The following is a 21,153-nucleotide window of genomic DNA, read 5'->3' as shown; positions in this document are numbered from 1 at the left end:
CGATACAGCATAGAAAACACAAAGTTGATAGGAAAATAACTGGTCTGTTGTCGCACCCCCTCTTCGCGGAGGAACGACACAGGACCCTGCGCTGTTCTTTTGTCTGCTCGGCCCTTCCCGGGTTTGCTGCTGGTCCTTCCCAGGTTGGCTACCGACCCTTCCACCTCCGTGGAAGGGCGGTTCCCCCTGCCACTTTCCCCACTTCCGCAGGGGAGCGGCACACCGCCGGCCGGCTCTCTCGGGGGCTGCTCAGATGTTATCCAGATGTTCCTGGTGCATGTTGTCTCTCTCCTCCTTTATAGTCCTCTTCCACCAATCCCAACTCTGCTACCCACACGCCGAGCACGCTGCTCTCCTCCAATCAGGAGCAGCTCCTGCAGCTTGTCAAGTTGGTGTGAGGCAGCTGTGTAGAAGCTGTTACTCCCTTCTCAGCGCCATATTGTGGGAGAGCAGATGCATAGAATAAGTCTTAATTCCAGTAACTTAGTCTAGTCCGAGTTGCTCCCCACAGTCTGTCTCATTGCCACCATCAACAGCAGGGCATAGGCCACAAAATTATCATAAAGCTACCTAGGAGAGAATACTGCTTGCAACTCTAAAACTTGGTAAAGAGGATGCAATTCATGATAGTGGTTAGGAACTTTGGCTTTGGTGTCAGCCAGACCACCGCTCTAAGCCTCTGTTACCAGCTAGGTCTTTAACTAACATCACTTACTTAGCTAAGCCTCAGTTTCCTTGTCTGTAAAATAGGCCTCCTAAGGCTGTTTGGAGAGCTGAAGAGGATAAAACACCTATAATACTCCGAATGGCACTGGGATATAGTAAGTGTTCAACAGATTAGTTCCTTATGGTTGTTTCTGGTTTATTATTATTATTACTATTATTATTATTATTATGTGGAAGGCAGAGAAATAGAGACAGAGAGAGATCTGCTGCTTCACTCCCCAGCTGTCCACAATAGCCTTGGCTGGGTCAGACCAAAGCCAGGAGCCCAAACTCAATCCGGGTCTCCCACGTGGGTGGCCTTCACCCCCCAGGGTGTGCATTAGCCGGAAGTTGGCATCAGGAGCTGAGCTGGGGCTGGAAGCCAGGCATTCTGATATGAGACGTGGGCATCTCGGGCAGTGTCTTAATTGCTGCACCAAACGCCTGCCCTGTTGTGATTTATTATCCTGTCAGCAGCAACAGGACTGTGTGAATGAAACTCTGAAATTTGACCAAGAACAATGAAGGCCTTTTTCCAACCTCAGGGGTGGGATGATGGATCTTTCTTCCCAGAACTGGAGCCGTCACTCCTGGACCCCTTCATGGCCTGGTGAGCCAACAATCAGAACCAAGGCGATATTCCACACTTGTTCTGAAATATCTCTTGATTGGGACCTAGTAGAGATTAAAGTCATGGTACTCTTGTTATTATAACATCCTAATAGCCATAACAATGGTGACTACAGGAATAACAGCTGGTACTCATAGCACTACGGTGAAACCACAGTCTTTGGAAACCTGGACTCAAATATCAATCTCACCACTACCGGCTGTGGCACCTTCCTCTCCTCTGTGGTCCTCCTTTGTCTGATCATCAAATGTCAATATCAATAGCCTCTATTAAGAGTAAGTGGCAGCCCGCGCCGCGGCTCACTAGGCTAATCCTCCGCCTTGCGGCGCCAGCACACCGGGTTCTAGTCCCGGTCAGGGCGCCGGATTCTTTCCTGGTTGCCCCTCTTCCAGGCCAGCTCTCTGCTATGGCCTGGGAGTGCAGTGGAGGACAGCCCAAGTACTTGGGCCCTGCACCCCATGGGAGACCAGGAGAAGCACCTGGCTCCTGCCTTTGGATCAGTGCGGTTCGCTGGCCGCAGCACGCCGGCCGCGGCGGCCATTGGAGGGTGAACCAATGGCAAAAGGAAGACCTTTCTTTCTGTCTCTCTCTCTCACTGTCCACTCTGCCTGTAAAAGAAAAAAAAAAAAAAAAGGAGTAAGTGGCAAGCAAGAGTAAACGGGATAAGGAATACAGGTATCTGCTCTGTGCCTGGACCATCGCGTAGTTGAGTGGCAGCCGTTATGATGATGTACCCACAGCTTAACAAAAATTATCTCACACTCCTGTCTGTCCTTAGCTCATTCTTACAATCATTGTTCTGAAATGCAAGCCCAGCCTGTGTGATTTCTGAACCGCGTCCATTCTGTGCCACACCACGCCATCCCTCACCTACGTGCTGTCTTTGCACACGGGCATGGGGCCAGGAATGCCAACTGCATGCTGTGTGGTGGTGAGAAGCCGTGAAAGCCGTTTGTCATTTATAATAACTGACAGAGCCATGAGCTGCCCCAGAGACTGGTTAATTGGCTGGTTAACAAACACCTACCACGATGATCAAACATCCGCCAACAGTTAAGCGCCCTTCATCCTGAAAAATGGAAAAGCAGCAAATTGCTCCTGGTATCTCTAGGATACAGCATTGGGCAACTTCATGGCTCCCAAAGGGATGAGCCACCCAGCCAGGGCAGGTGGACCTGGGATCCTAGGTGAGGGGAGAGAAGGACAGATCCTGAGGTCAGAGTGCAGTTGGGGAGAGCGGAGGATTCTGGCATGCCTGGCTTTGGATCCTGATTGGAATTCTGGCTCTACTACTCACCTGCGTGAGTGCAAACAGAACTCAGTTTCTTTATCTGTAAAGTGGGGGGATCGATTTATATGCTTAGACTCACCTCCTTTCCCCTGCATTAGTTAGGGAGACAAGACAGTCCTCATGCAACATCATGCAAAGACTCCAGTCTTTTGTCTTTTTGTGTGTGTGTGCCTAAAGAAAGATGCTGTTGGGCCAGCCTACGTGCGGTCCCTAACAACCAGGGTGGGTGAGGACCCAGCTTTCTCCCAAGGGCTCCGTCTCCAGCCCTGGTTCAGGATCCTGTTTGTTTCCGCAGGGGCTTTCCGAGGCGTGTGCAAGAAAATTGATCACTTTCCTGAAGATGCTGACTACGAACAGGATACGGCTGAGTACCTCCTGCGTAAGTTCTCTGCTTCCCCAGTGTCCCCTGGGATGAAGGGAGGGCTCCCCGGCCACCACCTAGTTGCCTCTGAGCCTGAGGCTCCTCTGTCTCCAGCCCTAAGTGGAGCTGAGACAGAGACTTCCAGAGGGTTCTGATAGCCCAGTCACTTCGGTTTCAATGAAATAGAAAGGGGAGGCCGGCACCCTGGCTCACTAGGCCAATCCTCCACCTGCGGCACTGGTACCTGGGGTTCTAGTCCCAGTTGGGGTGCTGGTTCTGTCCCGGTTGCTCCTCTTCCAGTCCAGCTCTCTGCTGTGGCCCAGGAAGGCAGTGGAGGATGGCCCAAGTGCTTGGGCCCTGCACCCGCATGGGAGACCAGGAGGAGGCACCTGGCTCCTGGCTTCAGATCGGCGCAGCGCGCTGGCCTTAACGACCATTTGAGGGGTGAACCAACGGAAGGAAGACCTTTCTCTCTGCCTCTCTCTCTCTCTCACTGTCTAACTCTGCCTGTCAACAAAAAAAAGGGGGAAGGGGAGAGATAGGTGAGTCAACACTGAAAGATTCTTTTTCATCCACTTAGGAAAAAACCTAAAGAATGTTCTTCAACCCAAATAAAAGCTTTCACCTTTCCCAGAGGGTTGATTCGAGGTGCTAATGGGCAAGTGCTAATGGGTGAGGTGCTAATGACCCAAGTTCACCTCTCCTTTGAGTTCGCTTCCCTCTCAGTCCTACTGGGACAGGGCTGGTGTCTCATAGCGTTTTTCCAAGGTCGATGTAGCCTGCATGTGACATGGGCTGTCCCAGCTGCACATGGGAGCCAGCTGAGTGTAGTGACTTTGAGCTAAGGACTCTTGTATCCGGTAGACCTTGGCTGTGACCCTGGTTTGACTCCCAGCTTGCTGAGTTGGAGCCACTGGGGCAAAGTTGCTTTAACCCTCCCTCCCCCCTTTCTTTTTTTATCTGCTCTGAAATGGAGATTGTAGTGTCATCCATCTGACAAGGTCATAAAAATTAAATAAGTTAAAGCACGTTACCCTTCGCCCCGAGCCCAGCACGTGGTCATGGGTTGGCTTCTGTGTGTTGCACCAGATTAACAGTAGCCAAGTTCAGCTGCAGACACAGGCCTTACATGAGTCCAGCCCCAGAGAGATCTTGATTTGGGTTTTAAAAATGTTTTTTCAACAAAAATATGTGTGCACTTAAAAGGAGCATTCTAAAGCATTCGCTAACTTACTGTTCAGGAGTGTTAAATTTAAGGTGGATTTTAAAATTGCAATTATAAATAATTGTCTTATTAGGATTAGGTTTGTAATGCATAGTTCATGAAGAATGTTTTTAAAATTAAAATGTTTTTAAAATTTAAAGAATTAATTTTAATTAAAATTAAAATGTTTTTAAAATTTAAAGAACACAAAGGCACTTTTTTTTTTTTGAAGATTTATTTATCTATTTGAAAGGCAGAGTTACAGAGAAGCAGAGGCAGAGAGAGAAAGAGAGGTCTTCCATCTGCTGGTTCACTCCCCAAATGGCTGCAATGGCCATAGCTGGACCAATCTGAAACCAGGAGCCAGGAGCTTCTTCTGGGTCTCCCACGAGGGTGCAGAGGCCCAAGCACTTGGACCATCTTCTACTGCTTTCCCAGGCCATAGCAGAGAGCTGGATCGGAAGTGGAGCAGCTGGGACATGAATGGGCACCCATATGGGATGCCGGCACTGCAGGTGGCAGCTTTACCAGCTACACCATAGCGCTGGCCCCAAATTAAAATCATTTCTAGCTTTACATATGCCTGCCCCTCAGCAGATGGTTGTGGGTCTTTAAGGATCCTTTACTCACATAGCAATAGAAATGACACGGGTGTCACTGTGAAAGGCCACCTTTAGTTTAGTTTTTTTTTTTTTTAAGAGTTATTTGTTTATGTTGAAAGTCAGAGAGAGAGAGGTGGAGATAGAGAGAGAGCTTTCATCTGCTGATTCACTCCCCCAAATGGCCACAACAGCCAGGACTGAGCCAAGCCAAAGCCAGGAGCCAGGAGCTTCTTCCAGGTCTCCCAGGTGGTTCAGGAGCCCAAGCACTTGGGCCCTCTTCTGCTGTTTTCCCAGGCTCATTAGCAGGGAGCTGGATCAGAAGTGGAGCAGCCAGGACACAAACCAGCACCCATATCAGATGCTGGAGTCACAGAAAACCGCTTTACCCATTACGACACAAAGCCAGTGGAAGGCCATTTTTAGAACAGTTTATACCATTTATCGCTTTTTGGTCCTTATTTAGCCAGTAGAATTGGTTCAAGCTCCTCCCACCAGTAGGACAAAGAAATTAGAAGCCAGCCCTAGAGATGTAGCTGGACCAAACCTTGCAGAAGGACACAGATAACTTGGAAGCCATGACCGGCAGGGCCTTACCAGGGTGCCCAGAGTTTATCTTTGCTTTCCTTTCCTACTTTGATGAAGCATTGTGATGTTTGCCCCATTGGAGACTGCACAGAACTGGGACTTCCAGTCCACAACCTGCAAAACTGGTTTTATATTCATTGCAAAGCTGAATTGCTTTTCCAGTAAACTACTTTTCTCTCCCCACTCCCCAGAAAGATGAGGCCTTCTGACCCATCCTCTCTCCTCACCCTCGCCCCATGACCCACCTACACTTCCCCCATAGCCACAGGATCAGGCTGGGTTGCAGGAAGGACCCTCATGTGCACAGAGATTTTTTGCAAGGGATTTTGGAATTCTTGACCCAGCCACATGGGGCCAAGGTCACGTTCTCACAAGGGTCTCCTGCCCCTAGCCGAGTGTAAGCTGCCAATTCCAGTCATGACCCAGAACCCTGGTGGGACTGGGATTCTGCATCTTTTTCTTCTGTCTCCTCTGCTTGCATGTGCTTTGCGTAGGCCGCCGCTTAAATCCACGTGTCTGAGTCTGGTTTCTGATGCTTTAACAGAAAACCGGACACTGGATAATTTAGAAAGAATAAAGTTTATTTGGCTTATGGGGTTCTAGACACTGGGAAATCCAACAGCATGGCGTGGCACCTGCCCAGCTTCTGGTGAGGGCCCTCTGGCTGCAACAGCACATGGTGGAGGGTGTCACGTGATGAGACAGAGCAAACCTGCTGGCCTGGGACCCGCTTCCTCTTCTTATAAGCCACCAATGTCACCACAGGGGCCCGAGTTCATAAAGTCTGCTCATCTCCTCCTTGTGGAGGAAACAGTGGGATCTAGCCACCATTGGGTTCCCCAAATGCTCACTAGAGTGCGTGGGAAGCAGCCACATTTACATATCTCGTGTTGCCACATTCAGATCCACACTTCCATGAGCAAAGCAGATCAGCAACTTCAAAGGTTCAGATTGTTTCCTTTGGGCATATTTCAGAGGGTAATCATCCTGTGAAATTTCTTAAAAGAAAACAAAAGAAAAAGGTGTGCTGTTGTAATCAATTAAACTCATTGCGCTGACGATTTGAGCACTTCTGTCGATACACAACGCAAATGATCACTTTCAAGGTGGGTTCAGAAGTTCCAGATGCATGCTTTAGACCACCAGGGACAAACTCACCCCTGATGTTTGTGGGGTCAAATGGAAACCCCCAGGCCATACGTGGAGATAAATCCCCTGAAAACATACTACACCCACACTCAGAACCCCAGTGCCCGCTCCCCTGGGATTATGCGTGGGCCCCAGGAAGTCTAGGTGGCCAGCGACCCCTCCCCAACACCTGAATAAACAAACGAGCAAGCAAACACAGCATTGCAGAGTTTTGCACTTGGAGCTGAGCACAGCCGTGCAGCGGCAAACAGGAACGGCTGGATTTCAATCAGCCAGAAAAACTCCCCGTGACTGTGCAGGCGGAAGCCTACACTGAGTACTGTGGACTAAGCTGGGAGCCTCCCAGGACCGGAAGGAGCTCCTGCTCCACCCCTGCCTCCCCTGAAGGCACCATCAATCACTCACTCAGCGTCTAAGACCCAGCACGGCTGTCACTTCTGTCTCCTCTTCCTCACAGCCCACGGCTGGTCCATCAGCAAATGCTGACTTCGCCTTCAAAATGTACAGTGTGAGAGGTCTTCAAAGACTTCACACAAGATGTATATTATGAAAAAAAAAAAAACTATGCATGGACTCAAAATAAGTGTCTTGCATCACAATAAACTCATCTTGTAAGCCCATTTTTGCACATTTTGAAGTGCATTCGTGCATCCTGAATCTGACTCCTCGCAGGTGGGCGCCTCAGGTCAGCCAGCACGGGGTTCTAGGCAATCTGGGGCCCCGGATCATTGCAGCCCTACTGCTCCCCTGCCCCCTGCCTTGGTGATAGTGCGGTCCCACAGGACTCTAGGCTCCAGGTCCCCATTGCTGCACCAGGCATCAATGAGCAACACACAAATTCAAAGGCAAGTGGTCAAGATTCTTAAGAGCGTGACTGCAGAGGGTCAAGGCCAGGCGGGCTTCTGAGCACAGGGCTCCAAACAACTACCATGGGCTCAGCATAGACGAGGCTCAGTTCTCCGACTTGGGCTCTGCCTGCCCCCCGGGCAACACCCACGCCAGGGCGGGTGGCCTGAGGGCTGGCTGGGTGCAGGCGGAAGCTTCTCTCCTTCTCTCCACAGGGGCCGTGAGGGCCTCCAGCGTCTTCCCCATCCTCAGCGTCACGCTGCTGTTCTTCGGCGGGCTCTGCGTGGCGGCCAGCGAGTTCCACCGCAGCAGACACAACGTCATTCTGAGCGCCGGCATCTTTTTTGTCTCTGCAGGTGAGTGTCTGACTCCAGCCTGGAGCGTTTCACAGACACCAAATGGAAGCCAAAGCCACGGCGTGGCCAGAGCAGAGCTATCCAGGGTTCCCTCCTGGTTGCAAAATTCAAGTTGTGCTGAAGATAAGAATTGTTAGAATCAAAAATGTTCAGGTCTAGCTAAGGGTTGGGTGAAGGTAAGACAAGGAGGAGAGAGGGCGGCAGGGTCGGGGGAGAGAGAAGTGGATTAATGAGAGAATACACACGAGAGGAGAGTGAGCACAGGTGGTTTGTATAATGGAGAGATGCATTTGGATTGTTCTGCTTTTTAATATTGATTTATTTAAGAAAGAGAGAGAGAGGCCAGCATTGTGGTGCAGGAGGTTAAGCCCCAACTCATGATGCTGGCATCCCATATGGTTCAATTCCTGGCTGTTCCACTTCTGAACCAGCTCCCTGCTAATGCGCCTGGGAAAGTAGCAGAAGATGGCCCAAGTGCTTGGGCCCCTGCCACCCATGTGGGAGACCCAGATGGAGTTTCTGGCTCCTGGTTTCAGCTTGACCCAGCTCCAGCCATTACGGCCATTTGGGGAGTGAACCAGCGAATGGAAGATCTCTCTCTGTCCTCTCTCTCTCCCCCTCTCTTATAACTCTGCCTTTCAAATAGATGAATAAACCTTCAAAATAATAATAAAATAAAAAGCCACAAAGAAAGAGAGAAAGTCCCTCTCTGCCGGTCCATGCCCCAAATGCCCACAACGAGCCTGGGCTAGGGGCCAAAGTCAGTTCCCAGAAACTCAGTCCAGGTCTCCTACATGGGTGGCAGGGATTCAACCACCTGACCCATCCCCTGCTGCCTCCCAGAGTGGGCATTAAGCGGAAGCTGGGAACTGGGACTCGAACCCACGAACTCCAGCTGATATACAATGCTGGCGTCCCAACAGGCAGTTTAACTACTAGGTCAGGCCCCGCCCCCTCATTGTTTGAAAGGACTCCTCTGGCCCCTGGAGATGCATGCTTGCCACTTGGCTATTATGCAGGGTTTTTCGCGTGCACAAAGAGGCCCAGCGCCCCGAGAGGACCAGCAGCCTCCCAAGCTCTCCGGGAGGACTTCATAGTTGACACGAGCAGACAAGAGGAGACAAGGTCTTCAGGAAAAAGGGCCCTGGGCTCTGCCTCCTCTCTCACCCTTTCATCTCCATCCCTCCTGCGGTCTCCGTCTTCCTCTCCCTCCTCTGGGTCTCTGAGCTTCCTTTCATCTCTTCCACATCTCTTTCCGCTCCGCCCCTCTCCAGGAAGATCAGTGCCCTGTGGATGGAATGCCACGGCGCAGCAATGAAGCAGGCAGGGTTGGGGGAGACTTGGCCTCGACTCGGGTGACAGTTTTCAGCTTTTGCACCAGACAGCTGTCGCCCCTCACCTGGGGATGAGCCCTTCCAAGACCCTGCTCTCTGTGGATGCCTGCAGTGCAGACAGTACGGAGCCCTATTGATGCTAGTTTTCTTCAGGAAGTTCGTGGAGGGGTGGGTGTTTGGCCTAGCAGTTAAGAGGCCCCTTGGGATGTCTGAGTCTCCAATCCTAGTGCCTGGGTTCCAGCTCCCTGCTAATGTGCGTCCCGGGAGCTGCAGGTGATGGCTTAAGTAGTTGAGTCCCCACCACCCACGTGGGAGACCTGGGTTGAGTTCCCTGCTGCTGGCTTCAAGCCTTGAATGGTGCTGTTGTGGGCATTTGCCAGGGTAGAGGGTGTTAACCTGTGGATGAGAGTCCTTTGCCTGTCTCTACCTTTTGAATGAATAAGTGAATAAATGAATGCATTTTAATTTTTTAGGAAAATGGAATTATAAGATGCTTGGGTACAAAAAAAAAAAAGACCTAAAATCCAAACAGTTTTTCTCATAATACACAATCTTTCATGAACTTTTGGAAGACTCTTCATACGCATGGATTGCAAAACATTTTTGCACCAAAATGAATTTATCTTTCCATTCCATTTGCAACAGACATTTTGAAACATTTTCTTTGGGACAAACCTATGATAAAGTTTAATGTATAAATTAGGGGTAGCAAGAAATTAACAACAAGCAGGAATAATCAAGCAGAGCAATGACAAGAATATCCTCTCACGAAAGTCATCTAAAACGTATGGATTGCTTCTTTCTGGAATTTTCCATGTAATGTTTTCAGACCAGGTTGCCCTCAGCAGCAAAACCGAGCAGGTGGGCAGGGGCCTGCTGTAATGACAGGCTAGTTCATGGGGGGGGGGGGGGGACAATGGAGGAGAGGGTTTAGGGATCAGTAACAGGGCTTGCCTTTCTGGATTTGAGCCCTGACTCCGCCTCTGGGGCCTTGGGAAATGTTACCGACTCCCAACAAGTTGGTTTCATCAACCAACTATAACATGGAAGATAATAGCAATACCAACTTCGTAGGGTTGTTGGAAGGAGACTGAATAGAGGAAAACACTATGTTATTTTTAAAGTAACCACAGCACAGACCCCAAGGCTGCAGCCCAAAGCCCTGGCCCCTCCGAGACTGTGGCTGAAGTTCCTTCCCCTTCTGTGAAACGAGGAAGTGACACTGCATCCGGGTCTCTGAGCAGGCAACAGAGCAGGGAGGAAGCCACCATGCAGCTCGGGAGGCAGGTGGTCAGCCTGAGGGCGGTGCCCCCTGCCCGTGCTCTGTGTGGCCAGATGTTAACAGCTGGCAACATCAGGGACCCGTGCGGCTTTGAAGCGTGAGTGCGTCTCCGTCACCAGTGGCCCCATCCTCGGCTCTGGCTGGCCCAGAGGATCTGTCCCACTGTTGTGCTGATGTGACAGATTTCTAGGAACAAAAGGAGATCATTATTTTGTCCCCCGAGGGGCTAGTTAGAGAAGAGCATGTCACCAGCAGCTTTGTTCTGGAGAGGGGTGCTGTGAGGGACGGGAGCGGGTGGATTAGACACATGGGAACTAGAAAGGAGGTGAGACAGAAGAGAAAACTCAGAGGTGAGGCAGAAGGCGGGGGTCTTATCCGGGACCCCTCCATTAACCTCCCTAACAAATCCTGACAGTCTCAGTTTTTCCTCCTGTAGAACGAGAAATTCATCACTCTCCAAGGCGCCTTTTGGCTCGGCTATAATCAGCTTTGTGGTTTCAGGCACGCCACCACCAACTCCTTGTTGAGCACCTGCTGTGGGCCAGGCCCTGTACACAGTGCCCAAGAGCATGAAACCAAGAGCTATGAAACTCAAGAGCTAAGAAACCAAGCTGCTTGTTATGAATTCTTGACTCCAACTGCCTTGGTCTTCCCATCTGTAAAATGGGGGAGATAACAGCTCTACTTCTTGAGTCTCTTAAGAGGATTCGATGAGTTGGTATACTAAAGAACCTAAAGGGTGTGATAAATAGGCAATAGCTGCTTTCCTGTACATTGCACCATTGAATCCTCATGCCAACACCGTCATTCCCTCATTGAACAAACCATGCACTGTGCTCTTGCTATGAGTCAGGCTCTGGGCTAGGAGCTGCAGCCATAGCAATAAACAAGACAAGTGTAGCCCCTGCCCTCGGGGAGCATAGTGCTGAGACGCCAGTGGATGAGACAAAGTAATTATTCACTCACATCTCGTTGCTACTGAAACCTAGATCCACCGCACCTAAGAGTCCTGGGTTCGAATTCGACTGACCATTTCCTAGTTGAGCCAACGTGGGAAGTTCCTCATGTGTCTCAGTTCGCCCAACTGAGAAAGGGGAGCCACGTTTTGAAAAGCCGGCCTGTTTGCTGCAGTTAACTGAGATGGCGCTTTCTATAAAGACATTGCGCCGTGCCTGGCACAGAGCAGATAATAGGCACCTCATTTCACTCCCTGTATCCTTCAGCCTAGACTGGCGGCGGAGCCTCTCTTTGAACCTTTCCCACCTCCTCCCCCATCAAAACCTCCTTTTCAGGTTTCTCAAATTTTCCCAGCAAAATTTCCCTGCTGGCAGAGCAGGAGACAACATGGCTCCTGGGAGTTGGGGGGGGGGCGGCATCACCAGCAGCCTCCTTCCGTGAGCCGAAACATCTTGGAAGTCTGCCTCTCGTTTAACTTAAAAATTCATGTGAATTCTGATTTCTCCTTCTTATTATATCCATGTTCATTTTAATATAAAAGAATGTGTCTTCCCTACTAATCTTCAAGCCAAATTGACACTCCAGGAAGAGGAGCCGTTTTTCATCCTGTGGTTTCTTGCAGCCTGACACAGAGCGGGATGTGTCAGCCCCCATAGGAAGAAACAGCTCCGTGGCGAGAACCTGCTGCCTGCCTGCTGATTGCCTGGGCCGGGTACAGTCAAGAGGAGACAGATGCAGACCCTGGCCCTGCCCTGGGAGGGCCAAATCTCCCCTAAAGGATGACCAGCAGTCACATTCAAACTATTACGCTATGACATGCTTTTAAACCTTTAGTTGTTTGATTCTGGGGAGATCTGGGAGACACCCAGAAGGAATATAGAATGTTCAGGAACTAGAAGGAGGACTTGATTTTTAAAAAATGATTTATTTATTTATTTGAAAGAAAGAGTTACAGAGACAGACAGACAGAGAGATCTTCCATCCACTGGTTTACCCTCCAAATGGCCTTAACAGCTGGGGCTGGGAGCTTCATCCAGGGCTCCCACGTTTGGGTGCAGGAGTGGTCTTCCTGCTCCCTAGGGAATCAATTCTTCTCTACCGGGCTGAGTGGGTGGGGAACTGATTCTTTAGGCCTTGTCTAGTGGGGAGAACAGCATGACGTTCCCAATTCCTGATGCCCACACGGTGGCTCATGCAGACCATTAACTGATTCTGCACAGATTAAAAAGCCTAGGTAAGCTACTGCCCCTTCCTCTTGGGTTCACGAGTGCTCCAAAATGCAGCTCTGGACCCATGGATGAGGGTTCTTCAACAAGCTCCTGGAAAATCAGAGGACAAGACAAGTCTATGTTGGTGTGTGTGTTAGCCTCCCGTTTCTCTAAGACACCTGAGAGACGCTACTTAGGAGAGAAGGTGTATTTCAGCTTGCAGCTAGGACGGTCACAGTCCAAGATCAGGTGTACGCTCTTACCTGTGGATGCTGGGTGGCAGAACACACACAGAGGAAGGCTCCCATGGCAAAGCAGGAAGCAGAGGGCGACATAGGGAGCAGAGGGCGACACAGGGAGCAGAGGGTGACGGGGGAGCAAGTTTGTCACCAACCCTCTCTTGAGAACGATCCCCTATGACTTCCCACTAGACCCACCTCCCAGATGTGACTATTGGATCCAGTCTGCAGCCTTGACCCACTAACCTTAATCTGTTAACCACTGGTGTAAGACTCTGGGGTTTAAACATCTGCATGGGTTTGAGGAATTAAGTGTGGTTCAAACCAAGACGGCCAAAGACTTCGAAATCTATGCATAGCTTTTTCATGAACATTCCCAAGAGCCCTCGTAGGCATGGTTTTCACATTTTTTTCTGCACCCAAATCAAAATATTTTAACTCCATTTTCCACTAGACAGCTCCACTTGGAGTCTCTGTGTACCAGCGCTCCCCTTGTCCTTAAACCCGGGCTCTCTGCTGTCTCTTGTCTTAGCTCAAGAAGCCACCAGCCTCCCAGTAGCCCAAGCTAGAACCCTAGGAAACTTCTCAGTTGCTTTTCTCACAGTGAAGTCAACAGGCTCACTCTCAGCCAATTTCAGATCCAGCCTGAGTGTCAAGCCCGTCTTCAAAGCGAGGAGCTCAGCCTTTCTCTCTGCCTTTGCTCCTGGGCCATCTCACTGTGTCTCGGGTAGATCCCTTACTGTATGTTGCCGTAATTGCATTCCCGTGTCAATCTCTCCCACTAATGATAATGAATTCAAGCGCGAGGACCTGAATCTCATTCATTTTCACTTCCTCGTGCATTAATGCCAAAGATTAGGTGTTGATGGGACGGAGCGCTTCTAAGGGGAGATAAATGATTTGGGAGCTCCTCCACACTCGCTGTCAGGGCGCCGGCGTTAGCTGAATGCCAGGCACCTGGGTCCCGGCATCAGCATCTTTGCTTCCCCAGAGCGAGACCTCAGCCGTGGGGTTTCCCAGCCAGCGTCCCTTCTCCTCCCCTATATTTTCCTCTCAATACAAGGACAATGTCATTTTCCAAAAACTTTTGGAAGCCCCTCGTATTCAGTAACCTGCCAGTTACCTCCGGGATTGATAAAACAGGTGTCTTTTTTTTTTTTTTTTTAATTCCCTCCTCTTAGGGTTAAGCAACATCATCGGCATCATAGTGTATATATCGGCCAACGCCGGAGACCCCGGGCAGCGCGACTCCAAGAAAAGCTACTCCTACGGCTGGTCCTTTTACTTCGGAGCCTTCTCCTTCATCATCGCGGAGATCGTGGGCGTGGTCGCCGTGCACATCTACATAGAGAAACATCAGCAGCTCCGCGCCAAGTCCCACTCGGAGCTCCTGAAGAAATCCACCTTCGCCCGCCTCCCGCCTTACAGGTACAGATTCCGGCGGCGGTCAAGTTCCCGCTCCACGGAGCCCCGCTCGCGAGATCTGTCCCCCATTAGCAAAGGTTTCCACACCATCCCCTCCACCGACATATCCATGTTCACCCTCTCCCGGGACCCCTCCAAGATCACCATGGGGACCCTCCTCAACTCCGACCGGGACCACGCTTTTCTACAGTTCCACAACTCCACGCCCAAAGAGTTCAAAGAGTCGCTGCACAACAATCCCAACAGGCGCACCACGCCCGTCTGAACTGACCTCTGACCTCTGACCTCTGCCCCACGCCCCGTCCTGCCTCGGGAGGCGCGCACGCGCGCGCGTGCGTGCGTGCGTGCGCAGAGATGTCGCTGAGGTTGCATGGCATGGTCCTCGTGATGGTATTAATTTTTTTTTGCAAAGAATGAAACCAAATGGACTCAGCCCTCGCCCGCCTGGGCCCCTGGCCCTCCAGGTCCTGGCCCCTCCATGCCTCTCTCACTCCTCGGACCCAGCCCTTCGTGTCGACCCCCTCTCTCTGTGTAACTGTGCCACATGTCCCCCCCGCCCCCCACCTCTTCCTTCTGTGCCGGGAGGACCTCCGCATTCCCCCCTCCCTGGGAGAGGACCCTACTCCGAGGCATGGGTCGGCGGCCGGGTTGGGGGCGAGGGGGATTTCTGAATCCCCATCAGGTGCGTGCATAGCTGTCCTCATCGTCCACTCCCACAAATCCTCAGGAAACCAACCGCCCAGGAGGCCCTGAGGGAGGCGTTCACCTTTCCATGTTAGACAAACATGACCAGAAATCAAAGATGTCAGAGCCCCCGAAGCAGCTAATGTAATAAGCACTTATGTTATTAAAGGTTCTGCCTTGTTGTAACCAACCGACCTGGGGGTGCTTTGTGTCTTCTGGGTGCTTCCCCCTGCCCCGCCCACGGACCCGGCTCTTGTCTGTCTTGGAAGCCGAACTTGGCTCATCTGGGCTCCAGCCTCCAGGAGGGAGCCGCCCGGACCCCCAGGAATGTCAGGGTCCCTCTGGTCCTCCACTGGAGCCCCGGGAGGCTGCCAGGGTGGGTGTTCCACACCGAAGTTCTGGCACGCAGGAGCTGTGGGAGCTTGGGCGGGTCCCCCAGGCAAGCTCATATCCTCAGTCTCGGCTTCTAACCTCACCCGACCCTGGAACCATCCCCAAAAGCCCCACCTCCAACCACCCCCCCACCACACACACACACTGGGGGTTAGGGCTTCCCCTCAGGCAGCTGAGGGAGGAGGTGCAGAGTCCAGTCCATGGCAAGCACTGGTGCAGGTAGAGGATCGCCCAGTGGGAGCAGTTCCACAGGGGCAGGGAGTAGATGCATTTGGCACCCCTCTGTGGGCCCTGCAAGGAGCGAGTGGAACAACTCACGGATATTTGTTAGTATGAGCGTGAGAAATATGCACCTGTGCCCGCAGTGCCTGCCCCGGGGTGTTTCTGGCATATCCCCAGCACTGCACAGTTCCAAAGAGCTTCCCTCCTGAGGACTCCAGCCGCTGCGGGAGGCAGGGGCAGGGTCTCAAGAGCTCATCTTTACCTAACTCTGTGCCACACATGGTACCTCCCTGACTCCTGAGCAACCATGAACTAGATCTTGCCACCATCTTCATTTCCCAGAGAGGCAACTGAAGCAAGAGACATCGTGTGACTCGCTCAGGTTTTATTTTATCTTTTTTTTTTTTAAGATTTATTTTATTTATTTGAAAGGCAGAGTTACAGAGAGATGTAGAGACAGAGAAAGAGAGGGAGAGGTCTTCCATCCACTGGTTCACTCCCCAAATGGCTAGGCCAATCCGAAGCCAGGAGCCAGGAGCTTCTTCCAGGTCTCCCACGCAGGTACAAGGGCCCAAGGACTTGGGCCATCTTCTACTGCTTTCCCAGGCCACAGCAGAGAGCTGGATTGGAAGTGGAGCAGCTGGGACTTGATCTGGCGCCCATATGGGATGCCGGCACTTCAGGCCAGGGCTTTAATCCGCTGTGCCACAGCACCAGCCCCTATTTTATCTTTTAAGATTCATTTATTTATTTGAAAAGCAGAGTTACACAGAGAGAGGGAGCGACAGAAAGAGGGAGAGAGAGAGCTTCTACCTGTCGGTTCACTGCCCAAATGGCCACAATAGCTGGGGTTGGGCCAAGCAGAAGCCAAGAGCCTGGAACTCCATCTGGGTGGCAGGGGTCCAAGCACTTGGGCTGTCTTCTGCTGCTTTCCCAGGTGCGTCAGCAGGGAGCTGGATGGAAAGTGGAGCCGCCTGGACTTGAACTGGCACCAGCTGTACCACAATGCCCGGCCCTGCTCAGATGTTATGAACAGATTTTATGAAACAGAAGTCCTGAGAAACTAGTGACTTACCACACTCACACTAATGGTGAATTTTATCACGAAGTGCGTATTATGATCAATTAGTTCCTTTCAACACAAAAGAGCCATTGCATGCAAATACGGCATATATCACAGGATCTCATTTAATCCTCAAAACAACCACAGGGTGCAGAAATTATCACCTCCCTTCTGGGGGTGAGGATGCAGTGTCCTGGATGCTGATAGGCAGAGGTGGGACTTGTCTCCGGGCCTCTGCTCCCGTTGCACCAGCATTTTCCAAACGGTCAGCTACTTGAGTATAACTCTTGGGAGGTCTTCCACGTCCACAGATGACAGCAACAATTATCTACCTAATGTTCTCCTTTGCACTGACTTGCCTTCTCCTTCTATAAATATATTTGGAAAGTGAACTTTACATCACAAGTGTAAAATGAAGCCTGGAGTTACTTACCATAAGCACACAGTAGCTGGGAAAATAAACATGATAGAAACAAAGCCATCGGGCTGGATTTGACCTGTTGCTTGTCCCCAGCGGAAAGCCAGCTGCTTCCGCTTTGCGTAAAAAATGTCTAAGCCAAGTGCTAGAGAAGTGTGAAAGATGCAATTCGAGCCCCAAAAGAGGTTGCTTCTCTTGGCTTACCCAGACCGAAGGAGAACCAGAAAGGGAATACCTTTCTCACCGTGCCAGCTGGTGCTCCGTGGGAGAATGGCCAAGCACCCTGAGGTTCACTTCCTCCGACTCTCAGGGAAAGGGAACTCCAGCCCGAGAGGGAAGCGTCTGAGAGCTGAGGATACTCCCAAAAGTTCCTGGAAAATGGAATTAAAACATAAATTTGTGGGGCCGACGTTGTGGCATAGCAGGTAAAAGCCACCGCCTGCAGTGCCGGCACTCCATATGGGCACTGGTTCTAGTCCCGGCTGCTTCACTTCCAATCCAGCTCTCTGCTATGGACTGGGAAAAACAATAGAAGATGGCACAGGTCCTCGGGCCCTTGCACCCAAGTGGGAGACCCCGAAGAAGCTCCTGGCTTCGGATCGGCACAGCTCCGCCCATTGCGGCCAATTGGGGAGTGAACCAGCGGATGGAAGACCTCTCTGTCTGTCTCTCTGTCTCTCTCTCTCTCTCTCTCTCTGCCTCTCCTTCTCTCTGTATAGCTATGACTTTCAAATAAATAAATAAATTTTAGGGGCACAGTGGGTTTACACCCTGGCTTGAAGCACTAGCATCCCATATGGGCGCCAGTTCTAGTCCTGGCTGCACCTCTCTGCTCATAGCTCTCTGCTATGGCCTGGAATAGCAGTAGAAGATGGGCCAAGTCCTTAGGCCCTTGTACCCGCGTGGGAAACCTGGAAGAAACTCCTGGCTCCTGGCTTAAGATTGGTGCAACTCCGGTCATTGCAGCCATCTGGGGAGTGAACCAGTGGATGGAAGACCTCTCTATGTCTACCTCTCTGTGTAACTCTGTCTTTCAAATAAATAAAATAAATCTTTTTAAAAAATAAAATTTAAATAAAGATTTATTTTAAAAACATAAATTTGTTTTGACACAAAAATAATTTTAATCCATGCGTAATTTTTCTATAATATGAATTTCTTTAAATTTTCTTGTATTTATTTAAAAGGCAGAGAATAGAGAGAGGGAGAGATGCCGACAGAGAGAGATTTTCCATCCACCAGTTCACTCCCCTATCGTTGCAACAGCCAGGGCTGGACCAGACCGAAGCCAAGAGCCTGGAGCTCCACTCCAGTTCCCCACACAGGTGCAGGGGCCCCAGCATTTGGGCCATCTTTTGCTGCTTTCCCAAGCACATTAGCAGGGAGCCGGATGGGAAGTGGAGCAGCCAGGACTGGAACCAGCACTCTGATATGGGATGCTGGCATCACTGGTAGGCTTAGCCTGTGGTGCCACCATGCCAGCCCCCCATAATATGAATTTTTAATGAAGTTTTTGAAGACACCTCTCCACCTTTAGATGGTGGACATGGGATGGGAAGGACCAGTATCTAGCTGCCTTGGGAACAGGGAGATTTTCAAACAAAGTGTCTGGTGACAAGATCTGGGATGGAGAGAAAGCTACCAGGGCCTTGCCTAGCTAAGCTCTAGCCCCAGAAGCCACGTGTTAAGTCCCTTCTGCAAAGGTTAGAGAGCAGGAGGGGAGAAATGGACGCTGATCCCTGGGAAAATCCCCCTGCCCCCTCGAGACCAGCTCCACGCAAGGTTCTGGCACAGGGAGCCTCAGAGTATCTTTGAGAGCATCTTTTTTTGTGTGTTTGTTTTTTTGTTTTGACAGGCAGAGTTAGACAGTGAGAGAGAGAGACAGAGAGAAAGGTCTTCCTTCCGTTGGTTCACCCTCCAATGGCTGCTGCGGCTGGCGGGCTGCGCCGATCCGAAGCCAGGAGCCAGGTGCTTCTCCTGGTCTCCCATGCGGGTGCAGGGCTCAAGCACTTGGGCCATCCTCCACTGCACTCCCGGGCCACAGCAGAGAGCTGGCCTGGAAGAGGGGCAACCGGGACAGAATCCAGCGCCCCGACTGGGACTAGAACACGGGGTGCCGGCACCGCAGGCAGAGGATTAGCCTAGTGAGCCGCAGCACCGACCTCAGAGCATCTTTGCTTGCAGACTGCTCAGCCACACCCAGCTGGCGGGCGTTGGATGAATACTAATATGACCACTTTGGGGTTGCAGATTGTCACTGAAATCCCTGTAAAGAGAGTTCCCATGCACCAGGCCACCTCCCTGTGTGTCACACTGGGCCATGAACTCCACTGACTTTATCTCATTGAATCCTAACGCTTGTTCTCAACTTTCTCAAGTATCTTTTACTTATTTACATTCACTTTATTTGAAAGGCAGAGAGACAGACAGGGAAAGAGAGATATCTTCCATCTGCTGGTTCACTCTCCAGATGGCTGCAACAGTCAGGGCTGGGCCAGGCTGCAGCCGGAGACTGGAACTCAATCTGAGACTCCCATGTCAGGGGGCAGTGGCCCAAGTAGCTGAGTCCACCTGCTGCTTTCCAGGGAAGCTGGAGCCAGAAGTGGAGGAGCCGAGACGCAAAGCCAGGCACTATGCAATATGGGACACAGGTGCTTCAAACAGTGTCTACCCACTGTGCCAAACACTCGCCCCGACCCTAATCTGCAAAGGAGATGTTGCTGTTGAACCCGCCCTGCAAGCAGACAGCGAGCAGGCACACGTACCCATGGCCGCAGCCTCCACAGCCTCTGTGGTCGCAACTTGCCAAGCTTGCCTCGTTGAGCTTCTCAGAACTCTGACTCCACCGCTGAGGTCTCCGTCTCCTTCTCCCTCGTTTAAATGCAGCTCACTTACTTCTGGACCGTCAGCATCCTTCTTCCAGCCTCAAGACCAGAACCCCTGGGTATCGCTCTCATGCTTATTTAATGTGCAGCCCCTGGCACTGATCTTTTGCCAAGTTATGTCTCTATCTTTCCAAATGAGAGAGGTAGCTTGGTAAAACATTTAAGCATACAAACTCCGCTCAGATTTGAATCCAAGCTCTGCGTTTATCAACCGTAAGATCTTTGGTAAGTCTTCCTGGGCCTCAAACTCCCCATCTGTAAAATGGGCACGATAAATAGTACTAACTCCATAAGTTCACAGTGAGGATTACATGGACTTGATTATTCTTAAACCCCTGGAGGGAGACTTGAAACATAGTAAGTACTATGTAAATGTTAACTCTTACTGCTTTTTAAAGATATTTATTTGTTTGAAAGAAAGAGTTATAGAGGGAGAGAGAGAGTAAAAAAGATCTTCCATCTACTGGGTCACTCCCCAAATGGCAGCAACGACAGGGCTGGGCCAGGCCTAAGCCAGGAGACAGGAACCAGGAGTCAGGAGCTTCATCTGGGTCTCCCACATGGGTGCAGGGGCCTAAGGACTTGGGCCATCCTCTGCTGCTTTCCCAGGAGCATTAGCAGGGAGCTGGATCGGGAAGTGGAGCAGCCAGGACTTGAACCGGCAGCAATATCAGTGTCACGGGCAGCAGTTTAACCCACTACACCCAGCACGCACCCTAGCTGTCATTATTTAATACAGTTCTCAGATTTATATTTTTCCTGGTTGCTCCCGACCCCGAGGATCTGATTTTCCAGATCTGGTCATTCTACGCCTCTACTCTAATTAGGCTAGTGCCTGCCAAATCACACTTACTCCCAATTCTCTGCCTTTGCAAATAAGCTTTAGCCCTGCTGTTTTCCCTTGTCCTCTCCAAACCCTACCAACCCTCTCTGGCCAAGCTCAAGTCTCGTGCTTTCCACGAAGTCTTTAGTGCCTGCCCGGTCCACACAGTAGCTCATTTCCTGGCGTTCATTAATTCATTCATTCATCCAGTAGTTATCAAGTATCTATAATGTGATAGAAATTATTATAATCTCAACATATACCAGAGTACTTGAGAAATATGGAATTAGTAGAAAATGGAATTAAGAGATAAGTTTAGGGACGGGCGTTTGGCCTTGTGGCTAGGACACTGCTTGGGAGACCTGCATTCCATATCAGAGCGCCTGGGCTGGAGTCACAGCTCTGCTCCCTGTCTCAGCTTCCTGCTACTGTGCACCTCAGGAGGCAGCAGGGTGAAGGCTCAAGTAGTTGGGTTCCTGCCACCCATGTG

At 50.9% G+C, this 21,153-nt stretch overlaps 1 protein-coding gene across 1 annotated transcript in view; it reads left to right on the top strand.

Annotated features, from left to right (window-relative positions):
• The window catches only part of CACNG3 (calcium voltage-gated channel auxiliary subunit gamma 3), a 99,306-nt gene extending 84,253 nt beyond the window's left edge, over positions 1–15,053 (top strand). Inside the window, exons 2-4 of the mRNA XM_002711827.5 lie at positions 2,923–3,006; positions 7,590–7,730; positions 13,932–15,053. Of these exons, the coding sequence (XP_002711873.1) occupies positions 2,923–3,006; positions 7,590–7,730; positions 13,932–14,440 (734 nt within the window). The 3' untranslated portion in view covers positions 14,441–15,053. The remainder of the gene's footprint in view (positions 1–2,922; positions 3,007–7,589; positions 7,731–13,931) is intronic.
• The last annotated feature ends 6,100 nt before the right edge of the window (positions 15,054–21,153 follow it).

The sequence above is a fragment of the Oryctolagus cuniculus genome, chromosome 19, assembly GCF_964237555.1.
Source record: "Oryctolagus cuniculus chromosome 19, mOryCun1.1, whole genome shotgun sequence".
NCBI lineage: Eukaryota > Metazoa > Chordata > Mammalia > Lagomorpha > Leporidae > Oryctolagus > Oryctolagus cuniculus.
This window is presented reverse-complemented; position numbering and strand designations above follow the sequence as displayed.